General features: G+C 38.1%; 2 protein-coding genes across 19 annotated transcripts in view; one reads left to right on the top strand and one right to left on the bottom strand.

Moving 5' to 3' along the window:
• SNX7 (sorting nexin 7) overlaps positions 1-16,297 on the top strand; it is an 83,401-nt gene extending 67,104 nt beyond the window's left edge. Inside the window, exon 10 of the mRNA XM_042819115.1 lies at positions 16,237-16,297. Coding sequence (XP_042675049.1) covers positions 16,237-16,282 — 46 coding nt within the window. The 3' untranslated portion in view covers positions 16,283-16,297. The remainder of the gene's footprint in view (positions 1-16,236) is intronic.
• The window catches only part of PLPPR5 (phospholipid phosphatase related 5), a 166,330-nt gene that overhangs the window by 10,419 nt on the left and 132,874 nt on the right, over positions 1-23,037 (bottom strand). For all 18 annotated transcript variants that reach the window (XM_042819131.1, XM_042819120.1, XM_042819138.1 and 15 more), the window contains 3 exons: positions 11,589-11,721; positions 9,027-9,277; positions 1,318-1,494 (listed from right to left, as the gene is read on the bottom strand). In XM_042819131.1, coding sequence (XP_042675065.1) covers positions 1,318-1,494; positions 9,027-9,277; positions 11,589-11,721 — 561 coding nt within the window. The remainder of the gene's footprint in view (positions 1-1,317; positions 1,495-9,026; positions 9,278-11,588; positions 11,722-23,037) is intronic.

Here is a 23,037-nt window from a genome sequence, read left to right as displayed (position 1 = left end):
ACAATCTTATGCTCCTAGAAAGGGCTAATGCCATGTAAGTTTTGACCAGCAAAGAATTTCTCAAGCAGAGTAAGAAAGGGAGGACAAGAAGGCAAGAACTGTGCCCAGGTTTGAACTAAACTAAACTTGCTCAGGCCAGCAGCAGTGTAGCAGTGAGACTCACACAGGCATTTAGGAAAGTGGCATGCAATGTTCTTTTGCTTGGGGAGGGGAAGAGGATTCTACTAATTAAGACACTCAACTAAGGCAGTTTTTTCCAATTATATTGTCTTTAAAACACAACTAAATTTGATGCCATTCCACTTAGAGAAGTTTATGCAGCACACACCAAAAAATATAAGAAAAAGTTCTGGAACAGACTTCTCGTCTACTCTCTTTTCTTTCATGACTTTAGGGCAAAAACATAATACAAAAAACTTAAGAGCACGCAACCAAATACTACACCAGGACACCTTGTGTGGAAAGGAACGTTTGGAAACACAAGCAAGTGTGTTTTAAAAGAGACTTAAAGCTGCTTTCACATTTATCAGATGAGTGAAAAAGTCCACCTCAGCCATCCCTGGGCAAGCTTGAGATTTAAGATCTTGAGATCCCAGAATCAATATCAAAAGTATTTTCACAGGGAAAAAAAATCAGTTATTTTTAGTACTAATACAAGCTGCCAGGCAGACAAACTTAGAGACAGTAAACAGCAACGACTACATTATGCTGTGGTTTTACACTGAAGTTATTGGTGAAGGTGATTAATACATTAGTGGCAGCTTTCCGACACAGACACTGGTCATCAATAACTAGGATTAGAGACTCAGTACTGGAACACGACTCCAGAAAAATGAGAAGACTAAACAAGAATTTTTGACTGGATAAAATGGAATTTCAATTTAAACTTGAATTACTATGAATAAATAAATAAATAAATAAATAAATCAGAGGGGGCTACTTTAAAGGCCAGAAAATAAACGCTACTCATTCTTTGATCAGTGTAGGCATCCCTCTACTGCATGTAATGCTTTAAAATATGAATAGTTATTATTCTAAGAAATATGCACTTGTTTAATGTGGGGCTTAATGTAAAATAAATTAGTGGATGAACCTCTACAGTCTGGTTTATAAGGGAATCAAAATAGACAATCTGATCAATTCTTTTTTTGATTCGACATTTCTGAGTGTACGTAAATACACCTAAGGAAACTGATAATTAAAAAAATAGAAACACCTCATGGACATTCGAAAAGTCAAGTCTACCAACATGGGTTAGGAGATACAAACTAATACATTGATATTTTTCAAAAAATAAAGTGACAAATACACACTTACCAAAAACACTGCTATAGATATTCCAATTATAAATCCTGCTATTACATCTGACCAGTGATTTCGATACTCTGCTACTCTGTTGATTCCAGTAAGGAAAGCCAAGCACATTAGGCCCAAACACAGAACAGGTTTTGCAAGCCTTGTTCCTCTGGCTTTTACCGTGCTGGTGATGTACATCTGAAAATCAAAAAAGAAGCAAGATTAATACCAATGTATAATACATCCCACTAACTGGTGAACAGAATATTAGAGAAATATTAGAGGTTTAAATAGACTATGCATCTTGGGGTTTGTATTTATTTATTTATTTGACAACCCTATCATATCAAGCTATTTATTTATGCAGAGATGTAAATACAGGGACTAATTTTTCACTGCCTAGTGTTGGCAGTGATAGAAAAAACCCTGTCCTGACAGGGGCTACATCAGAACCTTAGTTTTATTAGCAAATATCTTTCCTCCTCACATGTAGCTTCTCCATGTGATTAGCTTGAGGCTTACCAAATGTAGTGAAAAGTGAACTAGATGTCATTATCTGCTTTTAAAAATGAAATGTGGCACTTTCAACAAGTGCTTGACCAATACGTCCCCACACTTCTCAGAGGCTATCTGAGGATATTTAGTACCAATTCCCCACAGTACCCAAAACCAATCCTAGTGTAAGAGTTTTTTATACATCCTCCAAGAAACTGAGATCTCTACCTCTGCCCTGCTTGCAGTCTTATGGTCTACAAGTACTACTGGATTAAATGCAATGCATGGAGGTGCAACAGCTCTTCTGCCACATGGTTAGGTGCACAAGCTCTGACAGGCCAATGGAGGAAATGAATTTCAAAACTCTGAACTTCCATTCTCTTGTTTATATTCAATATTGACATTAAGGGTGCTCTAAAGTTCCACCCTGAAAAACAGCACTTCAACTAAGTAGGCTTTTGAGGAAAATTAGTATTTACATTCCACAGCATCTGCAGATAACCCACTGAAGTCCTTAAGCTTCATGTTTAGGTAAAGTACTATCGTTCTAAAAAATGAAGAACTGAAGTTTCTTCGTGAGGTTTCCCTTGAAACTCACAGTCTGTAGCGTCACCATTTTGAGCTTGAAAGGTGAAACAGATGAGTCTGCACTAACTGGTAGCTCCTTGGTTAACAGGCAACCCTTTGTACTGTCTGAAATTTCACCTGAATTTGCTCAGCAACAAGTTATGCATTAGTGCAATAATTTAGTCAAGGATTAGCTACACTCATAGTAAATCAATCAAATGAAATGAAGGAAGCACCGATCAGAGCATGCCTGAGAAGAACATCTGCCAGCTGTTTTGTTCAAAACACTAAAGAAATATTCATGGCAGAAAGAAAGAATCACAGTGTAACCAGGTAACTTAAAATCACAGCAGCATACTGCAACAAATCACCAATGTACCTCATGCAATGAACAGCTTTCCAGCAGTGCAGACAGAGCAAGGTTTTAAAAAGAGAAATTAATTCTTTATTTCCAACACATATTTCTCCTGTCCTCTTACTAGCTCATTTAAGACACAGTATTTCTCCCATTGCTCTCCCATTGCTTTTACCTTTGCTCCTTACAGTTTAGCAAACTCTTCTCAGTGAGTTACATGGAATGCTGACAAGATGACTTCAAATCTCACTTCCACTGTTTTAGTCCACCTTTTTTTTTTTTTTTTTTCAAGCGACAGAGCAGCCTGTGCTGAGTTACTCAGCAGCTTTCTGTGCCAATGTCCTTCCAGATACTACCACCATTACACTCATTAATGCTATATGTTAGAACATCTGGTGCTCAATAAAACATTTTGAATAGGCAGCAAGATCATCAAGTCTGACACACTGTTTGGGTGAAGGTGACTGTCAGTGGCAGTAGGCTATCCTGCATGAAATCCGGTTTAAGGGTAAGCAAAATCAAAACGAATATTGAGAAGGAAAAATCAACTGATAAGAAATTGTTAGTTTATTTCAGGCAGGTAGTAGCAATGTGTCTCAGTTATCTATAACAACTAGTCATCACCTAAGATGCTAAATTTTATGAAGTTAAAATGCATTGCAATGCAAACACTAGTAATTGATTCTTCAATATTTCAGTCAAACTTCAACATTTTAAATACAAAACTAAACTGAAGAGTACTCTGCAGAAAATTCTTTGATCCATTTTTTAGAGTCAAGATCATCCTTCAAATCCTTATTTAAACAAAGCACTCAGAAAGCAGAAACAACTGCAGAAACTCCTGCTGCTAACAAAGACTCCCGTGTGCCAAGTCCCTTCCTATACACATAGTGAAGATTGCCATGTTCAGTTCATTACTAACAACAATCAGAGGGTTCTGACAGCATAGATTGCTTTTTAATTTTTTCTTTAAAGAACAGCTATTGAGATATTAAGGACAGCATTCCACTAAAGGGTCAAGAGAAGTACAGCAAAACTTCTGGAAAAATGTAGCCTATATTCTTGAAAAGCTCTGCATAAGAAACAGAATTCTGCAAGTCAGGACTTACAGACATCCATTTTTAAACTTACAGCTCAAGTACTATATTAATGCAGTTAGTTCAGTTGAAGTTCTGCACTGCATTGAAAATGAAATGTAATATAACAGTTTTCTTCTTGATTCTAGAGGAAAAGCAATGCACATACATGCACACATTCAGGAAGTCCTGGAGTCCCATCTTGGTTAGAGTGGAGCTAGTCATCAGGCTGGACACACCAACTAGGAGGAAGGTTAGTTTTCCTATCTGGTTCATTAGACTGAGTTCCCAGGGTATGGGGAGGAAGATGTCCTCCATGCTTGCTGTTTTGGTCCTCCATGAAGCAGATGGTCGGGGGAAACTGACAAAGGGACAAACCAGTCTGTTAGTGGGCAGAGAACAATGACTCATGAAGTGGCAAGTGGAAAGGAGATTGGTGCCTGTATACTGATTCCTCCCAGGCAGAGCTCCAAATATACATTTCCAAGTTTTGTTTTGCTTGTATAATTTAGTAGCAAGAAATATAAGTCGTAACTTATACACCTTCCACCTTAGAAGTGCACAGATTTCAACATTCCTCATCATAGGTACAGGAAAAGAGATATTCAGAGATCAAAAAGATGAAAAAGTAGGAGGTGTAGAGGACTGCAGATTACAAGCAAGTTAAATCTTTAGTCAGAATCCTGCCTGACATTGTAAAAGCTCTTCAGGTCCCTTGATTAGTAACTATTGGGTCAAATTATTACCAGAGCAAAGAACAGTCCTATTCTCATTTTATTTGAGCCATATTGCAACCAAAAATGCTCACTGATGATTCATTTGTTGTTCTTTTGAGGCTTTCTCCTTTTTCTTTCATATGTTTTGCAGTAACTATTGATAACACCAAGCAAACTTGGGTTTCAAAGTCAAGACTGTGGATTGGAAAAAGGAAAAAAAAACTTTTAGAAAGGCTGGAATTCACTGTAAATTGTCCCACAAAGAGTTTTTTACAGATGCAACTTGAAACAACTGGAGGAGACAGATATTCTCCGATGTATCAAGACCTTAAGATCATCAAACTATTACCAAGAACTGATTCAGGCTACAGAGGTTATTATCTTGAGCAACTGAATTGTTACAAAGAACTGACTGACTAGAAATCTCCAGTGGTCTTTAGGTAAATCTTTGGAACAAAATTTTAATGTTTATTTGCTATCCAATCCGAAGCAATCAATGCATCCATTAGATGAAGACCATTATATATGCTGTACAATCAGTGTCGGTGGATACTTTTGCTCACTGAGACACAGACAGTGAAAAGAAAATCCCTGAAAAGCAGCCAAAAGAATTCTTTAATCTTTAACTTATTGAAACAAAAAACAAAAAAACAACAAAGCAAATTCTATACGATGATTCTCTCAAATCTCAACACTCAAAGCCTATCAAGAGAGACTCATCACGCCACTGTCACCTACCCACTGAGTGGAACCCATAAAGAAGCTTCAAGAACAAGGTCTTCACAGATTACATGAAACCTCAAGACTCAAAGACCAGATCAAGGAGTGACACTAGGCAGTGGCATGTTACCAACACTGCGACCCAGAATGCCTTGATGTCTTTTCCCAGTGACTTAGAAACACACTGAACAGCAAGGGTGATACAGCAGCATGCTAGAAGATAGAACCTTGCCAAGCAGAAGATCAAGATCTCAACAAAAGCTCTGCATATAGGGAGGTATTATTTGTCAGCTGTATTTGCTAGCCCTGCCTGAGGTTGTAATTGCAGCCTGCACATCTAAGGACTATGTTAATTATCAAAACATAAAACCTTCTCCTCTATCATTACAAATCTAAAGCAAGTCTAAAATGTATCTGATAGAACCAAGTTCAAAAGCTGTGCTTCAGATAGGTCAGCTGTCAATTCTTCTTATCCAACGCAGCAAGAAAATGCAAAGTTTTGTATGATTAATTAGAATTTATTTTAAACTACAGCTAGCAATGAACAATCCCCTGTATTTGTAACATCAAAGGACAACTGTTAGTCACTAGTCTCATACTGAATCCATGGGAATAGATTGACTACATCTTCACAGATCACTTTGAAATCCTACCAATAGAAAGAGTCATGACTTCTCATTTCTGAGTGTTGGTTGTTGGGAAAAAGACAAACAAAACCATTCCTGCAAATATATACACAATTTCATAAATTCAAAATGTATCTCTAATCATCCAGGCTATGTTAGCTTATGCATCTTGAAATGTAGCTTATACAGTTATATCAATTTAATGAATTTGGAGTATCTGCCTTAATATCCACGTCAGCAGATGCTGTACCAACTGAGAAACTGCAATGCTGATAAGAAGTGAATGCTGATTGCACTGAACTTAGTAATCCAACTCTAGCTCATTCACACACAAAGGAGATTTAAGATTAGCTGAATAATCAGCTAAGGAGATATCCAGATAACAGCCATTTTGGGTAGAGATTTTGAAACATATTTATGGTAGTTCATTTTGAAGTTTCAGGTATGCAAGGGATAAATTAACCTGCAAGTCTTAAGAAAATAAGTTATGAATCATTGGAAGCATTCACATTTGGATAGGGTAGAAAAAAAAACCTAAGCACATTGCTGCCATTTAACATTTCAGTTGTTAAGTCTTTCTTGATAGGTACTCAGAAAAGCAATGGAAGCAAATGCTAGAGAGGTCTAAATATTAGCAGTATAATTGTTCGCAAAAGCCTGTACTTCCAGCGGGAAGGGAATTCAGAGTTACCATAGCAGCCACCCACTCACAAAAGAGGGGAGGAGTGAAAAAGGAAGGCTTAAGAACTTAGATGAAAAAGCTGTTGCTAACAAGATGCTGGGCGCACATCGCCTATTTGTATCTTTAAGCTGGTTTTGGTGTGTGCACAGCTGGCTGAAATGTCCAAGAAAGATTCTGTAAAAATCTCACCCTCTCACCCAAACATTTCTGTTAAACAAAATGAAAGCACACTTTGTATCAGAAATTATATGCTTATGAAGTACTAGCTGAGTAGTATATGAAGGTCTTTATGTCCATGCTCTCAATAACTTTTGTACCAGTGTTCATACAAAGACTGGGCTACTGTTTAAACATTCTACTTCAGTGAATAATGATGAGAAAGTTGTTATTCAGAGCCAACTTTCCCAACAAACATCATGACACTGTAAGGACATGACCCTAAATACTGGAACATTGCATTTCTCTGCCTGGTGTGTAACAAACTATATTTTTAGCAGCAACAGTGCAACTGGATTTGAAAAAAAACAAAAAAAGACTGCCAATATTGCATCAAGGACCTAAATGTGTAGGCTAGCAGTCAGCAGATACATCACAGTAATTAGTTCTTCAGGCAGCCTACAAGAACAACTCATCAGTCCTGTCAGCAGTTTACAGTGCTTTAGTTAAATGATGACACTGTCATGCATGACAGTGATACACTAATGACACAGGATATATCCTTTTCTGCTGTTACTGAAAGACTATAAAGTCATGAAACAGATCACACCAGCTTCCAGTTTTGATGTTAACTGATTATTGATCACAGACAACGTAAGTTTTGCATAAAGCACTGTAGCTGTAACAAAAGCCACGACACTAGGTATTAAGTCTTAGTAATTGCCTACTTGTTCTTTTTAAAATGTGTCAATACTGTTTTCCTTCCTGCTCTGCAGTGCTGAACAGTTGGCTTCCTTCAGTTTTCTGTGACTCATGGCAACAGTGGAAATCCAACTTTACAGATGGATGAGAAAAATAGGAACAATTAAAATGTAGAATGCTGAACATTTTCTAAAATAGTTTGCACCAAATTTGGATGCACAGTTCAGCAAAGCAAAGCCTCAAATATCTCCCAAATAAAGATGATATTATTAGCAGTCTTACATATACCACAAGTTAGAACAGAATACTATTGCTCGTCTCTAATTTGTAGCTAACACCTTCCTGAGCTAATTGTTAATCTAAATCTCCAAGAAAGCATTGCCCACAAGGAACTTAAAGTAAACGCTACTATCAGGGATGCAGATTTTAAGCACTGGCACTGAAACCATACCCAGAAGTGTGGCATTGGTGCACTGCCACATATCAAGTATCAGCTCGCATGCATCAGTTTCCAGATCAAAGATTAAAAGTCAGCTCATTAAATATGTATGTTAAAAACTGATGAACACTCACATGTGTCTACATACATATGCAGACACACACACACCACTATTCACATACTGAAGGATTTGAAGGGCTGAATCCTGAAATTATCAGAGGCACACACTTGCCCTACTCCCCACTGACACCATGAGGGAAACCTTGGGCCCTTCCAGTGGTCTATAAAGACCTGTGGATGCAGGCCCAGGTCAACTGGAAGATTTCCACAAGGGTGCCCCAAGGAAATTTGGTGAAGAACACGTGCTGCTGCTTGCAGATGGAACAACCTGCACTCCAGACTAAGCCAGAGAACACTGCACTGAGCTACCTGAGCAAGGTTCATTCCTACTGCTCTCACCTCTGAACTACCTCAGCAGCAGCTCTCATGCCACCCAGCAACAGCAGTTTATCCCAGCCCTACTCATCAGTCAGTGTGAAAAAGAAGAGGGGGAAGAAAGATTGGATTGTCTTGTAGCCCACTTAAATGCAGAATCAGAGCCAAACTCACTGCAAGAGAACTACAGTACCTATAGATATCAGTTCTGGTACATGGTTCCTCAGGAAACTTGTAGAGATCACACATTTGCATATGCCCAGTCTTCTGCTTTACCCCACCAAAAAATACTGCCACATGCAATTCCACTATTTTGAACTGGGTTAAAACAGAGGAAGAGACTACTACCAGTTGGTTACAGACAATCCTTTCCCCCTTCCCTTTACCACACAACAGAGCCTTCTCCTTCTCCCTGGAAACAGGGAAAAATAAACTGAAAACCTGGTTATCCTAAGTTTATAACCATTCCTGAACAATTTATCCTCTCTTATCCTCTCTCAGCATGGCCCTAAACTTTTTTTTTTTTTTTTTTTTGAAGCTTTTAAGGCTTACTACATCTGCAAAGATAAGCACACATGTAATTGTCAGAATTAAGTCCAATGAACCAAATTCTCAAAGCTTTCACAGTAACACATAGAAGGATTATATACATAAAATTGGTCAATAGCTGTCTTACCTTCCCTCCATTCTTCCCCTTCCAAATAGTTTGAGTCAATATTCTCTCAAAAATACAGTGGTATTAAACAGTACAATATACTTACAGCCAGATACATAGCTGCATATATGCTTAGAGCTGCTTCTTTGGATGGGAATGTCTTTCTGGCTTTCATGATAAGGTCTGGGTTTCCAGTACAGGCATGTGCACTACTGATGAACTGTGTGTACTGTTTACATCCAAGTGCTGTATAGTTGGGTTTACAAAGTGCAAGAAAATGTGGTGCAAGATTCCCTGTTACTACTTGTCCAGCATTTACAAAGATGTCCGTAGCAAACAGTCCAAACGCGTAAATTCCTAAAGAGGGAAACAAAGAGTTAAATTTCCCAACAATTTCAGTCCAGGACAACATATTATAATATTTATCACAGTAATTAATCAGCTCCCTTCATTTAAGAATGTGAGCAATCCTCAAGCACAAGACAAGACTATACCCTAAGGAACCTTGATGATTTTGGAGATGATATCTTCCTATGCAATGGCAGAAGCAACACTGCAATATACCCACACTCTTGATTCTGTCTCCATTCTTCAGAGGAGTACACTCATCTTTCATGAAAAAGCCTGCTTTCCTGGTCCCCTAGCCATGCATGCCCAGCTATCTGGGGCAGTTAGCCAAACATCTAGCCTTTGTCCATGTTCACCTAACAGAAATAACAGAGGCAAATTCTCCACCCTATAGCCCTGTTTCAAAGCCAGAGAAGTCAAGCACACTGAATGGTGAAGTAACTTGAAAAGTCATTGCACATACCGGACAAACATTATCCTTTCTCTCTCAGCTGTAAGTTTGAGTACTGAATAATTTAATATTGCCATGCACAAGTTGTCTTTATCTGTCTGCTACTGGGTGCATCTCTATGCACATGTTAATCATAATATCAACACAGTGAGTTAAAGATCGTTATATTCAAGGAGCTACTTATACTAACGCTCTTTTTTTTATGAGATATATCAGCAAAGCATTAAGCATGTGCATTTGTTCATAAGAATAAAAATGCATTTATCTGATTAGTGGAAAAAGAAAGCAAAATTAGATACATCCTATTTTGATGTCTCTTTCTATTTTTTTGGAAGCAGAAAGCAAACTCTGGAAGAAAATACAACCACAGCAACCACTGTGACTGGGAAGCCAAATCAGCAGACACATTCAAACTCCACCTTAGCTACAGGATTCCTGGATTCCATAGGCAGATCAGTTTACCTTTTCCCTAGTTCAACTCTACAGCTAGCTGTGAGTATAATGTGAATTCTGTCAGCTCCCAATTCCTGTAGCACCATGAGGATGAGGACATTAATGGATGCACACCACAGCAGATGTGATACCGCAGAAGCACGTGCATCTTTCAAGGCCAGTTTTTTTCCCTCTGCAAAGCTGGAGGCCCAAGAATGGTTCCTGGGATTCTGTCTGGTCAGCAATGTCACGCTGGTTGATTCACCATAAGTAGCTCGACAGTAATGAGCACTGGCCTGTACCCAGCCCAGGTACTGTGCAGGATGGCCCTCCAGCAAGCCCCAAAGTGTATGCAGACCCACAACAGGCAGCCACATCAGTTCTGTGAGAGTAACATGAAGCAACACCTCGGCTGGTGCAACAGTGCAGAAGCCCTGCTCATCCCTGCTCTACCCTAGCTTCACTTCTGTGAGCAAGGAGAGCCCACCAGGTGGACTCTGGCCACACACAAGCCCTGTACAGAGAAATAGGAGCAGGAGGAACTCCTCAGTATGACTGCCCACATAACTCCAGCTCTATGCAGGGCAGCTTCCCACTCAGTGACTCCAGAACTCCCGTGTGACAGTAAGCTACTGCACTGGCAGACAGCATCATGGCTATGGCACACGCACAGCACACACAGACCCAGCTGCAGCTCTCCCTCCCCTGCACGGGGGCACACGGGATGAGCTGCCCTGCAGCTTTGCTCCCCAGCTGCTGCCCTCAGATACAGCCAACAGGGAGAAACACACAGCAGACAAATGGAGTCTGGCTGCGACATCCTTGCACACACTAAAAAGCAGCATCTGTGAGTATTTAGCAGACATTCTGAGAGGTGGTACTTCCCCCTCCAAAATACATTTACTATGAAATAAGTAGAAAGCACAACATCTCAAATTTAGTGAAGTCAGGGGAGGTGGGTTTTACAGCTGACCTCAGTGGTTTTCATACAGTTATCTATTATAGATTATAATACATGCTCCAGGCTAAGAAAGTACCTAAACTAAGCAGGCTTTGAAAACACACAATTATACACTGATGTCCTCAGCTTTGGCTGCTGTATGTGTGCACAGCCAAAAGAGAACTGTTAACCATATATTTGGTGTAAAGATACTTCCCCTCTCCATCTCCCACTAGTCAAGGCCTGCTGGTTGGTTTTTTTTTTCCCCTCTCTTGTGATCCCAAGTTTTTCCATTCTTAGTACTGTTTCTGCAAAGTGATTTTTGTTTCTTCCAAGCCATTTAATTTGCTGTCCAAAAGGAAAGAATTCATTGCACCAAAGTTAGGACTATACATGAAACATTGTAGTGTTATCTGAATAGTTTCTCCAGGTCAAACTTAAGACATATTTAATCACTTTCAGCATTCAGAAAATGAAAACATTAATTTTGCTCATACCAAGGAATCTGATGGTTCTGCGCACCAGTGGATTTATATAACAACAGTCTCCAGTTAATATTGTTTTTTCTTGATTTTCAAAATCCTTTGTAGCTAACTGTAGACAAAACACTGCGGTTTCTCCAACGATAATCTTAGGGGGAGGAGAAAAAGGGGAGAGAAATGGTACATCAGATTACAGTAAATAAAATATACTACCATTACAGAGTGGTCTATCTCATCTTAAGGAAACAAAACAAAACAAAAGACAACGTAAGTGAACCAAGTTCTGTATGATAATCTTCTTATGAGGCAAATAGGTCATATGACCCTCTTTACTTTATTTGCACTAAGAGAGCTTGAAATCAACATAGCATAGCCTAGTTTTCAGGATGAGAAGAAAAACAAAGAAAGGTATTAGTTCAAGAAAAACAAACTGCATAACACACAGGATGGAAATGAAAGTAAGGGCCAATCCTGGAAGATGCTCAGCACTTCCCCTCATAGCTCTCACTGACATTCAGCATTTCACAAAGGTGGACTCTAGATTTTGGAACACAGAGAAAACATTCACAGCAGAGCTCTAGCCTACGCTGAAGGAATGGTTTGCCAGAAAGTACTCTACAGGGTTTGCTTCATAGTTTGCTAACTAAATTTATTAAGTCTGACTTTAGTTATTTTGTCTAGAGCTCATACATGTTACACTTAGGGAAAATTAAAAGGGCTCACAAATAAGAAAACAAAAATGTAGATAGTGAACGTAAAATATTCCCTATAAGACATGTATTTACCTGTGGAAGAACATGTGACTCCTAATTTACTTACGACAGTTATTCCATTCAGCTCTAATACCAACTACAAACTGTAAACATGTATTAAGTCAATGATGTTGAAGCTTTAGTGCAAGTAGGACATGTATGATTGAAAGTGGCATAGAAGAATCACTATATTTCAACATTCATTCACTGCAGAACTTAAAAGAAAGGTATTTTCTCTCTTCTATATGAAAAGTAGCAAATATTATTGATACATAAGGTACATAACACTTGGATAATCAGGAATGACAACCAGCAAATTAAAGCCTTGAACAAACTCAAGAAATTACACAAACTCAAGAAATATTGTTGTCAAATCAGACAACCACCTAGGTCTTCCTAAACTTTTTACTAAAAATGAATTATAAACTTTGCCATGTATTACTACAGATCTGAACAGTTCTACACACAGCACCGCACAAAACAAAGAACACACAGTAAAACAGTTTAAAGAAAATGGCTTCAGCTCATATACACATTTTGTTGTCAACAAGAAGAATGCAAATTAATGGCCTTACTTAAATATTATTAGGTCTATGCAGATGATTTTCAGCTAAATTATGACATACAGAGCAAGGAAGTGTTTCCCATAAATAATGTGGCACAAATAACAAAACAATTCTGCAGTTATGTGGAACAGGCAAAATTCAGTTTGTCACAAAAATACTCATCTATTTCTTTAGACTGGTTTCAGATCACTGTGGCCTCTTTACATAAAACAGAAATGTGAGCAGCTGATCCAATAAGTAAAACCACTTTACTACAATGAAAGAAAATTTTCAGCATACTGAAGTACAATTCCTTCATCTGTAATTAACGAGCTCTCAGTATGCTTATGAAACATCACCCAATCTTGAATTCAAGTTTATCAAAGTTGTGACAACAATAAGGAGTCAGCTCGATGACTCCCACAGGTCTCATGAGAAATGCAACAAAACAAAACTAAAAAACAATTCTAATGCAATTTATAAAGATGAGGAACACTTAGGTTTTTCTGGTGAGTCACACTAACTCCATTCTTTCTTCTGGAATAATTAAACATCCAGGCCTAGGTAACCAGAACATTCTGTATTTATCTGATTATTATTTTTTTTTTTCCCAAATCTAACAATTACAGTAAAATTACTGCATATTTCCAGACTCGAGGAAAAAGCAGAATCCAGCAAATATATGTGATTTGTAAGGGCTGCTCCAAAGCTAATGCCTCCTATTTTATTATGTTGGACCACAAAATCATAGGCAGAAGTTGGTGGGATGGCTTCAAAGATGGAATCTTCCCACCAATATTCTACATTTTGTTGTCATGTGACAGATGACAACAGAGGGGTAGAGTTGGAACATGAAGCAAAGCTGTGCCACTGAATTCCTTCATGCAGAAAAAATGGCCATCACCATTTATGTACGCCTGTTGAACATTTACAGAGATCAAACAGCAAATGTGAGCACAGTGAAGCAGTGGGTGCTGCGTTTCAGCAGTGGCAACAGTGATGTGAAAGATGAGCTGTGTTCCAGATGGCCATGCACAGCTGTCACACCATTAAATGAAGAGCATCTCAATCAGTTCATCTGGGCAAATCAGAGGATTATAGCCAGGCAACCATGTACAGAGCTAAATATCAGTTTTAATGCATTGGAAACAATGGTGGAAACACTGGAATATCACAAATGCTCACAAAGGAACAGAAAGAACACAGTATGCAAATAGGTCAGGACCTATTGAACCAACATCAGGCTGAAGGTGACAGTTTCCTGGATTGCATCATTTCCAGCAACAAGATGTGGTGTCACCATGAGCTGGAGTTAAAATGGCAGTTCTATGGAGAGGTAAATATGGATTCCCCATCAAAGTTCAAGACGCAGCCCTCAGTGGATAAAGTGATGTGCACTGTCTTTTGGAATGGGAAACGTGTGATCTGTCTGGATTTTCTGAAATCCTGACAAACCATTAACTCTGCTACATCGCAACACTGACTAAGCTGAAGACTCAACGTTCCAGAGTCAGGCCAGAGAAGAAGACAACTCATCTCTTGTGACTTAATGCCAGGCCCCATAACAGTTTGAAGGACGTGGAGTACATCATCAATCGATTGTCTTACCATACTCACTGTATAGTCTCAAATTGGCACCTTTTGACTTCATCAGTTTGGGCTGATGAAAGACAGACTGTGGGAAAGATTTTCCTAACAACGAAGCTGTCACAAAAGCTGTTCAAACAGAGTCACCTCTGCTGGTGCAGATTAGTAAATGGTAGCAACTGTGTTGAAAAATAGGGTTCTGTAGCTGAGAATTTGCTCTATTAAACAGCATTGTGGTGCTCTTTGCATCTATTGTATTTGCCATGGAAATAAATGAGGCATTAATTTTGGAATGACCTACGTTCAAATGCTCAATCTCTTGCAAGAACATAAACAGAAAATACTCCAGCAAGCTGAACTCTCCAGTTTTGGGAAGACTCCCTGAACCTGCTGATCACAAACAAAGGCTCTTATTTCTGGCTTCCATAGAAGCTGGGATAGCAAATAAGACAGCTGCTCATTTGGTTATACAAAAGGAGACCTTCCCTTCCAATACCTTGCCTTCATCAGCTTCATCTGGGCCCTTGCTGCTAGCAACCATTTCTACTTGTTACATTCCCCACTTTTGATGATGACCTGGATGAGGAAAACCCACTACTCCAAAAATTGCAGGGAGCAGCATTCACATTCTCAGCTGAATGAAAATGCTCTTAGAGTGGGTACATAGGTGCAAGGGTCAGAACGATGAAGAATTCAGCAGTGACTAAATATTTGATATAATGGGCTAGTGCTCTATCCTCAGAAGTAATGTGAGTTGGACACGCCGCTGAGCACAACAGGCATTTATCTTTATGCTTCTGTGGTTTTCTTTTGATAGAATCCTTCTGGAATTTGGCAATAAATACAGATTCTGTGTTTTTCTGTACTGGCAGCTCAGAAAAGCAATTCTCCCTTCCTCCATCCTTCTGCACAAGTGCTGCTCATCTCAGTAATCAGCCTAATGATATTTCAGAAATGGAAGGAAAATCTTCAGCTTCCGTAGGTCCAAGGGAACCTTTCTCCTCCTTCTCTCCATCACCATTTTTCTCAATAGCATAAAGAAAAGGAACAGCTCTCTCATTCTTGCATTTTACCAAGACTTGTATACCTGGTATATTTCAGGAGAGAATAATTTCTGTATCTTGACTGCAGAGACCATCACTGTCCCTTGCATTCCATGTGTGAGTAACAACAAGTAAACAAATGGCATTTAAGGCAACAGAATTACTTGTGTGTTTTTTCATTAAGTCTTTCCACTGAACAGTAACAACACAAAATGCAGTAGTGGATATGTACTGAAACAGGCTGCCCAAAGTGGCTGTAGAATCTCCTTCTCTGGGGGGATATTCAAACCCTACCCAGATGCTTTTCTGTGCAACTACTCTAGGGAAGTAGTACCTGCTTTAGCAGGGAGTTGGACTAGATGACCTGCAGGGGTCCCCTTCCAATCCCTATGATTCTATACATATGTTTATACAAATAATTTTCCCAGTCCTTAGATAAAAATGCAGTGTACACAGCTGCTACAAAAACAACAACAACAAAAACAAAAAACCAAAACAACAACAACAAAACATCAAGATAAGAAGGACCAACCAACGGGCACTGGTCTAAACGCTGATAGGCAGAGGCCACATCCCGATCCTACTGCAGCTTCACTGTGTGACTGTGGAGAACACCTTTAGACTCAGTTCACAGTATGAAGAGTAATAGAAAGAACACAAATCATCCTACATGAAGATACTTAAAATTAATATATGCTACATTACTAGCATTCAGATTATCCTCTCTTTTTTACAGAAGCGTGGAAAATAAGAGCTACGCAGAGGCCAAACGGAAAATCTAAAACATGGGCAAAGTTCTCCTAATCATCTCCATGGCAATCGTACCCATTCTGTGATGTGCCAAACCTTTCAACAGACAGGAATTCAGTCTGGAAGGAATGAGGTCTGATATCTAAAAGTAATACTTCTTTCACCTCCGGCTCCTGATTAATTAACTTACTAACTGATTTTTTCCATGATGATTTTCGATTAGCAGTATTTGTCCCTTTTCTTGTTTACTGCATAGGATGCTTGCAGCATTTAGCACACATTTCTACACCGATTTCTTCCTCCCAAATACGTTCATATTTTTTCTGTATTAGTTATTTTTAATCCAGGCAAACTGTTCCCAGTTTTAGCACTGCATGTCAATTTAAAAATCTGATTTCTCCTTCCCAAAATCATCCTTCCAATATAGTCTTAACTTGGTTCTACACATCCCAAGCTTTCTCAACGTGAAATGTCAAGCCTGACTCATTCCAAACATTAGAGCTACAGCAGCTCTGACCTTGTTGATTTTCCACTAAACTGACTCCATAAAAACCTTTCCTATATCACATATTGTTTATAACAGTATCTACCTATGCAAATTAATGACCTCCAATCAGCACTAATAAGATACTAATGAGTTTTATTTTATGGATTACTCTCTCATATATGGCATAACTTTCTATGAAACCCCAAGGTTCAAATTAGGATTAAATATGCATTTGATGACAAGATATTTGGAGACATATCAAATTACTTAAACAAGAAAGCTTGAAACAAGGTTGATAACAGTGACCACTTTTAATTGGGATTAGGACAGAAATTTATGTGTACATATTCATTGGCATTTCCTGCTAACATCTGCTTTAGAATCTACAATTATTCATCAGATATTTAATGCAGGCCAGGGAACGTGGTAGAATACACGGTTCACTTTCTGCCAACTCTCAGGGTTGCACCGTAGCTACAGCAACCGCTCAGATAAGATGAGTAACACTGAAAAGCAGTTATTGCATTATAAAGACTACTAAATATTCATCCATGTTTTGATGTGTTTGAGTTGAGAACTGTTGACAATATTGTACATTCTAATTTCTCACTTCCTTTTTTTCACGCATTGTATTTCACTCATTCAGGCAAGACTCAATCCCCAACCAAGGCTTCTGTGAGACCATCTGCAAGAAATAGCATGACGAGGTTTTCTCCATAACGAGAATGGGCATCTCACTCAGCCCACAGATCCTCCTTTTGATCTAAAACAAACTTCCCCACACCACCTTCGCAAAAGGGAAAAGGGAAGTTGGAAATCCAAACTGAAACAATACAAACTGACAGTTATCTCTGGATCTCTACACAAATTGTTATCATTTAAATTGCATGATCTTCCCATTATTTCACTTATGAGATTTCCACTTGAAAAGTTGGGGTGAAATTTTTTCAAAAATACAACTTTAATAGGGTTTCTTGCTCCTGTTCATTATCCTTTTTTCTTACCATTTAGCAATATGCCACACAGCATAGTGGTCTCTAGAGTTTGGAACATCAAGCCACATAAAACCTTGATCATCAGATAAGCTCCACTCCCCTCTCTAAGCTAAAATTCCTGTGAGGTGACAGCCCTGGCAAGAAAAAGCAGCAACAGTATTTCTAGCAGTAGCAATTTCAAGTTAATTATGCAGAGCTTTCCCTTGAGGCCATTTTCTTTGTGTTTTTCTTGTTCTCATTTCTTCTTGCTTCCTTAAACTGACAGTAAATGCCTGGGTTGATTTCCACAGGAGCACATTTTCTGCAGTAAAAAATGACCAGTAGTTTTGAAGAAAATGAAATAATAAATCTTAGATAAGTCTGCCTGCTATTGATTAAATACAAAACATCCCTCTTGCATTTAGCATGATGGTGTAGCACCATATTGCAAAGCAACTTCTGCAGACATAGGGAAAAGGTATGGGGCAAACACTGCTTTTGTAGAGAAAAAATGGTGGGGGTAACAGCAATTCTTTTTCCAGTAAATTTTGTTTTAAAACAATATGCCCTTCATTTATTTATTTAGTTAGTTAGTTTTTTAAAGAAGCGTGTCAAAATTTTAATAAGGTTTTCGGCATTCATGGCCATTTACAAAAGAAAAATATCAGTATGCCTAGTGGTCCAATAAACTGGGGAGCTTCAAGGTAAGCCTGGGAGCATGCAACCACAGAGACCTCGCCAGCTTCATCACTCACTTCTCAGCGTCTCCATTCATTATTTTACTGTATAACAGAAAAAATTGAATATGTAACTATATGTAACTCTAAAGCATCCTTTTTTTCCCCTTTCTCTTTTTCCCTAACTGAGCAATTGATTGTATATTTAAATCTCTCCTCCTCTAGAGTATGCATGCGTCATCTGGCAGGCAGCGCCTGCATGTCAGCACCGTCACCGTCGCTGGAATCATACACACAGCACCGTGCAAAGCTTGGTTATGTAAGAGATCTTTCTGAGAAACAGTCACCAAACACCGCTGAGTGAGCAGCCTTGTGCCACCGCATAGAAGGCCCAGCTCGGCTACGCTGGGGATGCTGCAGCAAGGAAAGTAAGTAGCACCAGGAGAGTGCCAGCATTGCCTGCATCCCCTGCTCTCATCTGAGTGCCTTCTGTCGCTGGGACATAAACAGTGATCAGATGCTCTCTCCTGCAGTTCTCAAGAGGATTGGTCGTGGCCAGGAACTAGGAAAGCTCAGTAGTGGTAACATAGCAGTTGGAGAGCCAACTGTCTGGCACCTGGCTCCAGAACTAACTTACCACTGGCATGGTTTCACAGTACTGAGACAATTTCTTCAAGAACACATCCTAAATGGTAGCAGATAACAGACTTAGGTGAGAATTGTTCTATTCCCCACATGACAAAGCTTTTCTATTTAAAAATAAAAAAACATCCATAAAAGCAAGGATAATTTAGAGAAAATCATTCACATCTAAAATTTTGATCTGAAAACACTGATGGAGAAAGGAAAGAATGAATTCAAAACTGCCTTCTAAAAACAAATAGAGCAAGTAAGTAGTTATTTCAAAAAGTAATTATTTCAGGCTGAAATACTCCAGATAAAGTTATATAAAACTTAAATGACTTCCTCATCTAAGTTCACATCTTCTTTTTGGAAACAAACAAACAAACAAAAAACCTGAAGGAGCAATTATCCAAACTTTCCAAGCTCCATACTTCCTTTAACTGGCACAGTTAGGAAAATGACTTTTAATCTGATAAAAAAAACCAATTAATTTCAGTTTCTGGATCTACAAGTGGTTACTAGAAAAAAGTTGTTAGTACATGTAATTATTTCATTTGGGATTTTAAACAGCAGCTTTATGTCAAATTTTTCCACATTTTCTTTTTCCCAAGTGCTTTGCTTAACATTTAATATGTAATATTTGTAAAGGAAAAACAAAAGTGTTCAAAATCCAACCAATTCTCCTCATTATGAGAATATAAATTCCATGCAGCATCGCTGTAATGTTTTCAGCCCTGAACTAACTGCAGAAATAATATCTTCTATTCAACTTTAAGTGAAATATGAAAAAAAAAAAACCTGTAGCTCCTTATGGCATGGTCTTGGTAAACCACTCTCACTGTCTTGATATCCAAAAAAACAATTAAAAAAAGTTTTTTTTTCATCTTGAAAGAAGTTTGTTTCTTAATCCATCTTTGCACATTGAGGACATTATTCCAAGGTGAACACAATACTAATGGCAACAATCCCATACCAATGATCATTTCCAGCAGCTATGTTCCTTCTTGCTTTAAAGCCTAGGTGGTCTACACAACTACGGTTTCCTATTCAGAATGAACATCCAACGCAAAATTCAACATAAATGCTCTTTCATCTCCATTTGAATGAAAACTGATCACGTAAAAAGGTATCTCTTAAAGATTCTGGTCACAGACTGGTGGTTTTACAGTCAGTATATGACTAGAGCCAACTGTTCTCAGAGGCTCAGAGGAAGGAGACCATCTGAATTTTCTGCTTTTCACACTGTCTTTCTACTCAAGGCCAGCTACACCATACAGATGTTATTCTGAGACCAGCTCAAGGAAATCCATTTTCACTGAAATTGGATAGACATCAAGCAACTGAAACTAAAGGACCAACTACCCTATCAACATAAGCACTCAAGTGTTTTAATATACTTATGATGCAAACAGGCTGTTTGTATGAGTAATACATGTAAGATTCCACAAAAATTGTATTCTGGTTTACTGTGACAAAATACACATCTGCAAGAAATATATCTGTAATTGTTCTCGACTTCTCTGTTACTGTCCATTACCACTTGACCTATAATGATAAATTCAAGCAGATAACCCAATAAAACAATTTTATGTTTTTTTAAATTAAAAATTATCTTCACAATCAAAGAGTTTTGAAAGCACGACTAGCTCCACTTGATTTATAACAGCCTCTGTATAACTTTATCCTCCTCAATCCTAATCTTGAGGATACAACATAATTGCCAGCCAAAAACATAAAGGTCATTAGCTTTTTCCAGCTGAAATCAAAGGTAAAAAAAATAACCACTAATTTTAATAGGATTAGTTGTGAAAACTTATGGCACTGTAGATAAAAAACAATATATCAAAATGGAAGATATATTTCAGCTATAAATGACATACCAAGAAGATAATAAAACCAACAAAACCTATAATTTTTACAAGGGGGTGGTACTACCTGTTTCAAAATTGGTATTTCAAATCATGCAAGTTAGAAAGAGAAGTACAGAATCGTAGTGATCACAGATAAGCATATTATCTAAAAATAACTCTTCTTAAAAAAAAAAAAAAAGCCTTCACACAGTGAGCAACAATTCCAGAAGATCCAGATGTCATTAAAAACAAGTTAAAAACACTCAAAAAACTATTGCATGCAAAAACTTTGATCCAGAACAATGAGAACTTTATTCTGATTTGTCTCATTTCAGTTGTACAAAATATTAAGTGTAGAAACAGCGCTAGAAACACTGAGTAGAAAACCCACACTTCTACTGCCCAAGAAAGCAGGAAAAAAAAAAAAAAAAAAAGCCCAGAAAAAAACGACACAAAAACAACAGCCATCAAACTAACACAAATGAACAAATGAAAGCTTTCATGGAAGAAGGGACTACAACTTGTACAGACAATTCTGTCATGGAATCTAAGTGAATGGAACCATTTCACATCTGAACTGTCTTGCAGGAGACCCACAGCATAATTGCAGGTGTAGTCACTAGAGATGCTGAGCAATGAGAAAGGATCAGAAAGGAAAGGAGATAAGACCCTCACTCAGGTGGTCCCCTAACAGCTGGTATGCACAGGTAGAAAGCACTGTTCACCATTCACCTGCCTCTCTGTTCTCAGTCTTGAGAGCTGTAATTTGACAGCATGCAATTATTTCTCTTTAATAATGATATCGTAATAAATGAATACGCTCAAGTGATGTTTATTAATGAAGGCATAGAAGTGGGAGCAGAGAGTTGTTTGATTATCAGAGGCTTTAATGTTTACTTAAATCTCCTTGCAAAAATGCAATGGCAAGGAATGAGCCAACAAGCTTTTTTTAGAGCACATCCCATCGCTCTTTATTTGATACATATGTATGCAAATGCAACGTCTCAATAACGATTCTGTACGTACTGCAGATCAAACATGGGGCATTTACTTTAGGGTTTTGTGCAAATATGACTTACATTGCTCTTGTCTCTCTTTCAACTCTGCTACACCATGTCTATTTTAGCGCTCCTGCCACAAATCCAGATGGCTGCAGATGTGCAGCTGGCAACACTATGTTGTCTGACCCTGTTTAGGAGTTTATACAATGCAATGCTTGAATTAAGAGGAAGTCCCAAGTGCCCTCATTAGCACAGCAGCCAATGGGCTGAAACAGAAGCAGCAAGAGTGGGAAATTTCAGCAAAAAATTCCTAGTACAGGAAATGCCTACAAAACAGAGGGGAGATTGTATACTTTGCTGTGAAGACAGCAGAGCATAAAAACGGCTCTTTTAGGCAGGCTATGGTACTCTGAAAACTAATTGCAAAGTCTGTAAGCCAAAAAAAATCCCAGCTACTATTCTCCAACATGTGCCTCTATTTCCTTCCACTCATATAATCACGCATGTTGGTTTCCTCAGCAAAGCTCACCTTCTTTGCACAGAACTACACAATAAGCTAACAAGTTGCTGTCTTTATCAAACAATTTCAAAAAAAGCTCAACTGGTGAGAGACATGTTTGAAGGATGAATTAATCTATTTCACATCTATTTCACGAAGTTCTGACACTGTCTTTGTGGTAGACTTTATAGGACTTGGCATTTGGTCTTCTCTGTGAAGACAATATATGAGTATTTGACAAAGTATATAATTGTTACATAAATATATTTATATATATTCTGCTTTTAATCAGGGTTGAATGTAATTTTTCATTACTTGAGCAATTTAAGCTCAAAGTATGCTGCGTTGAAAGGTGATTTTACACTCTCTGCAATATGCTAACCTTCTTGGGTTAGCATATCCTGATACTCTTAGCTATTCCGCTGTGGTGAACTAATTTCTTCAGGCTTCTTTTCCACTGTTTTTGACATTCAAGGTTAAAAAGTATGTGAATTCAATTATAAAATAAATCAACCCTCTAAACCTGGCTGTTTCTGGCTGCACATTTTACATACACATGTAGTAAACATATCAAAGATTTGAGTTTGTTTTTGTCATTGTTGTTTGTTTTTCTTAATGATGTTTTTTTGATCTCTCTTTTTTTTTTTTTTTTTTTTTTTTTTTTTTTTTTTTTTT

Source organism: Centrocercus urophasianus, unplaced genomic scaffold, assembly GCF_019232065.1.
Source record: "Centrocercus urophasianus isolate 14NV4802_14NV808 unplaced genomic scaffold, USGS_Curo_1.0 seq_18, whole genome shotgun sequence".
In the NCBI taxonomy this organism is placed as follows: domain Eukaryota; kingdom Metazoa; phylum Chordata; class Aves; order Galliformes; family Phasianidae; genus Centrocercus; species Centrocercus urophasianus.
Note: the sequence above shows the minus strand (reverse complement) of the source record. Positions and strands in the feature narration are given on the sequence as shown.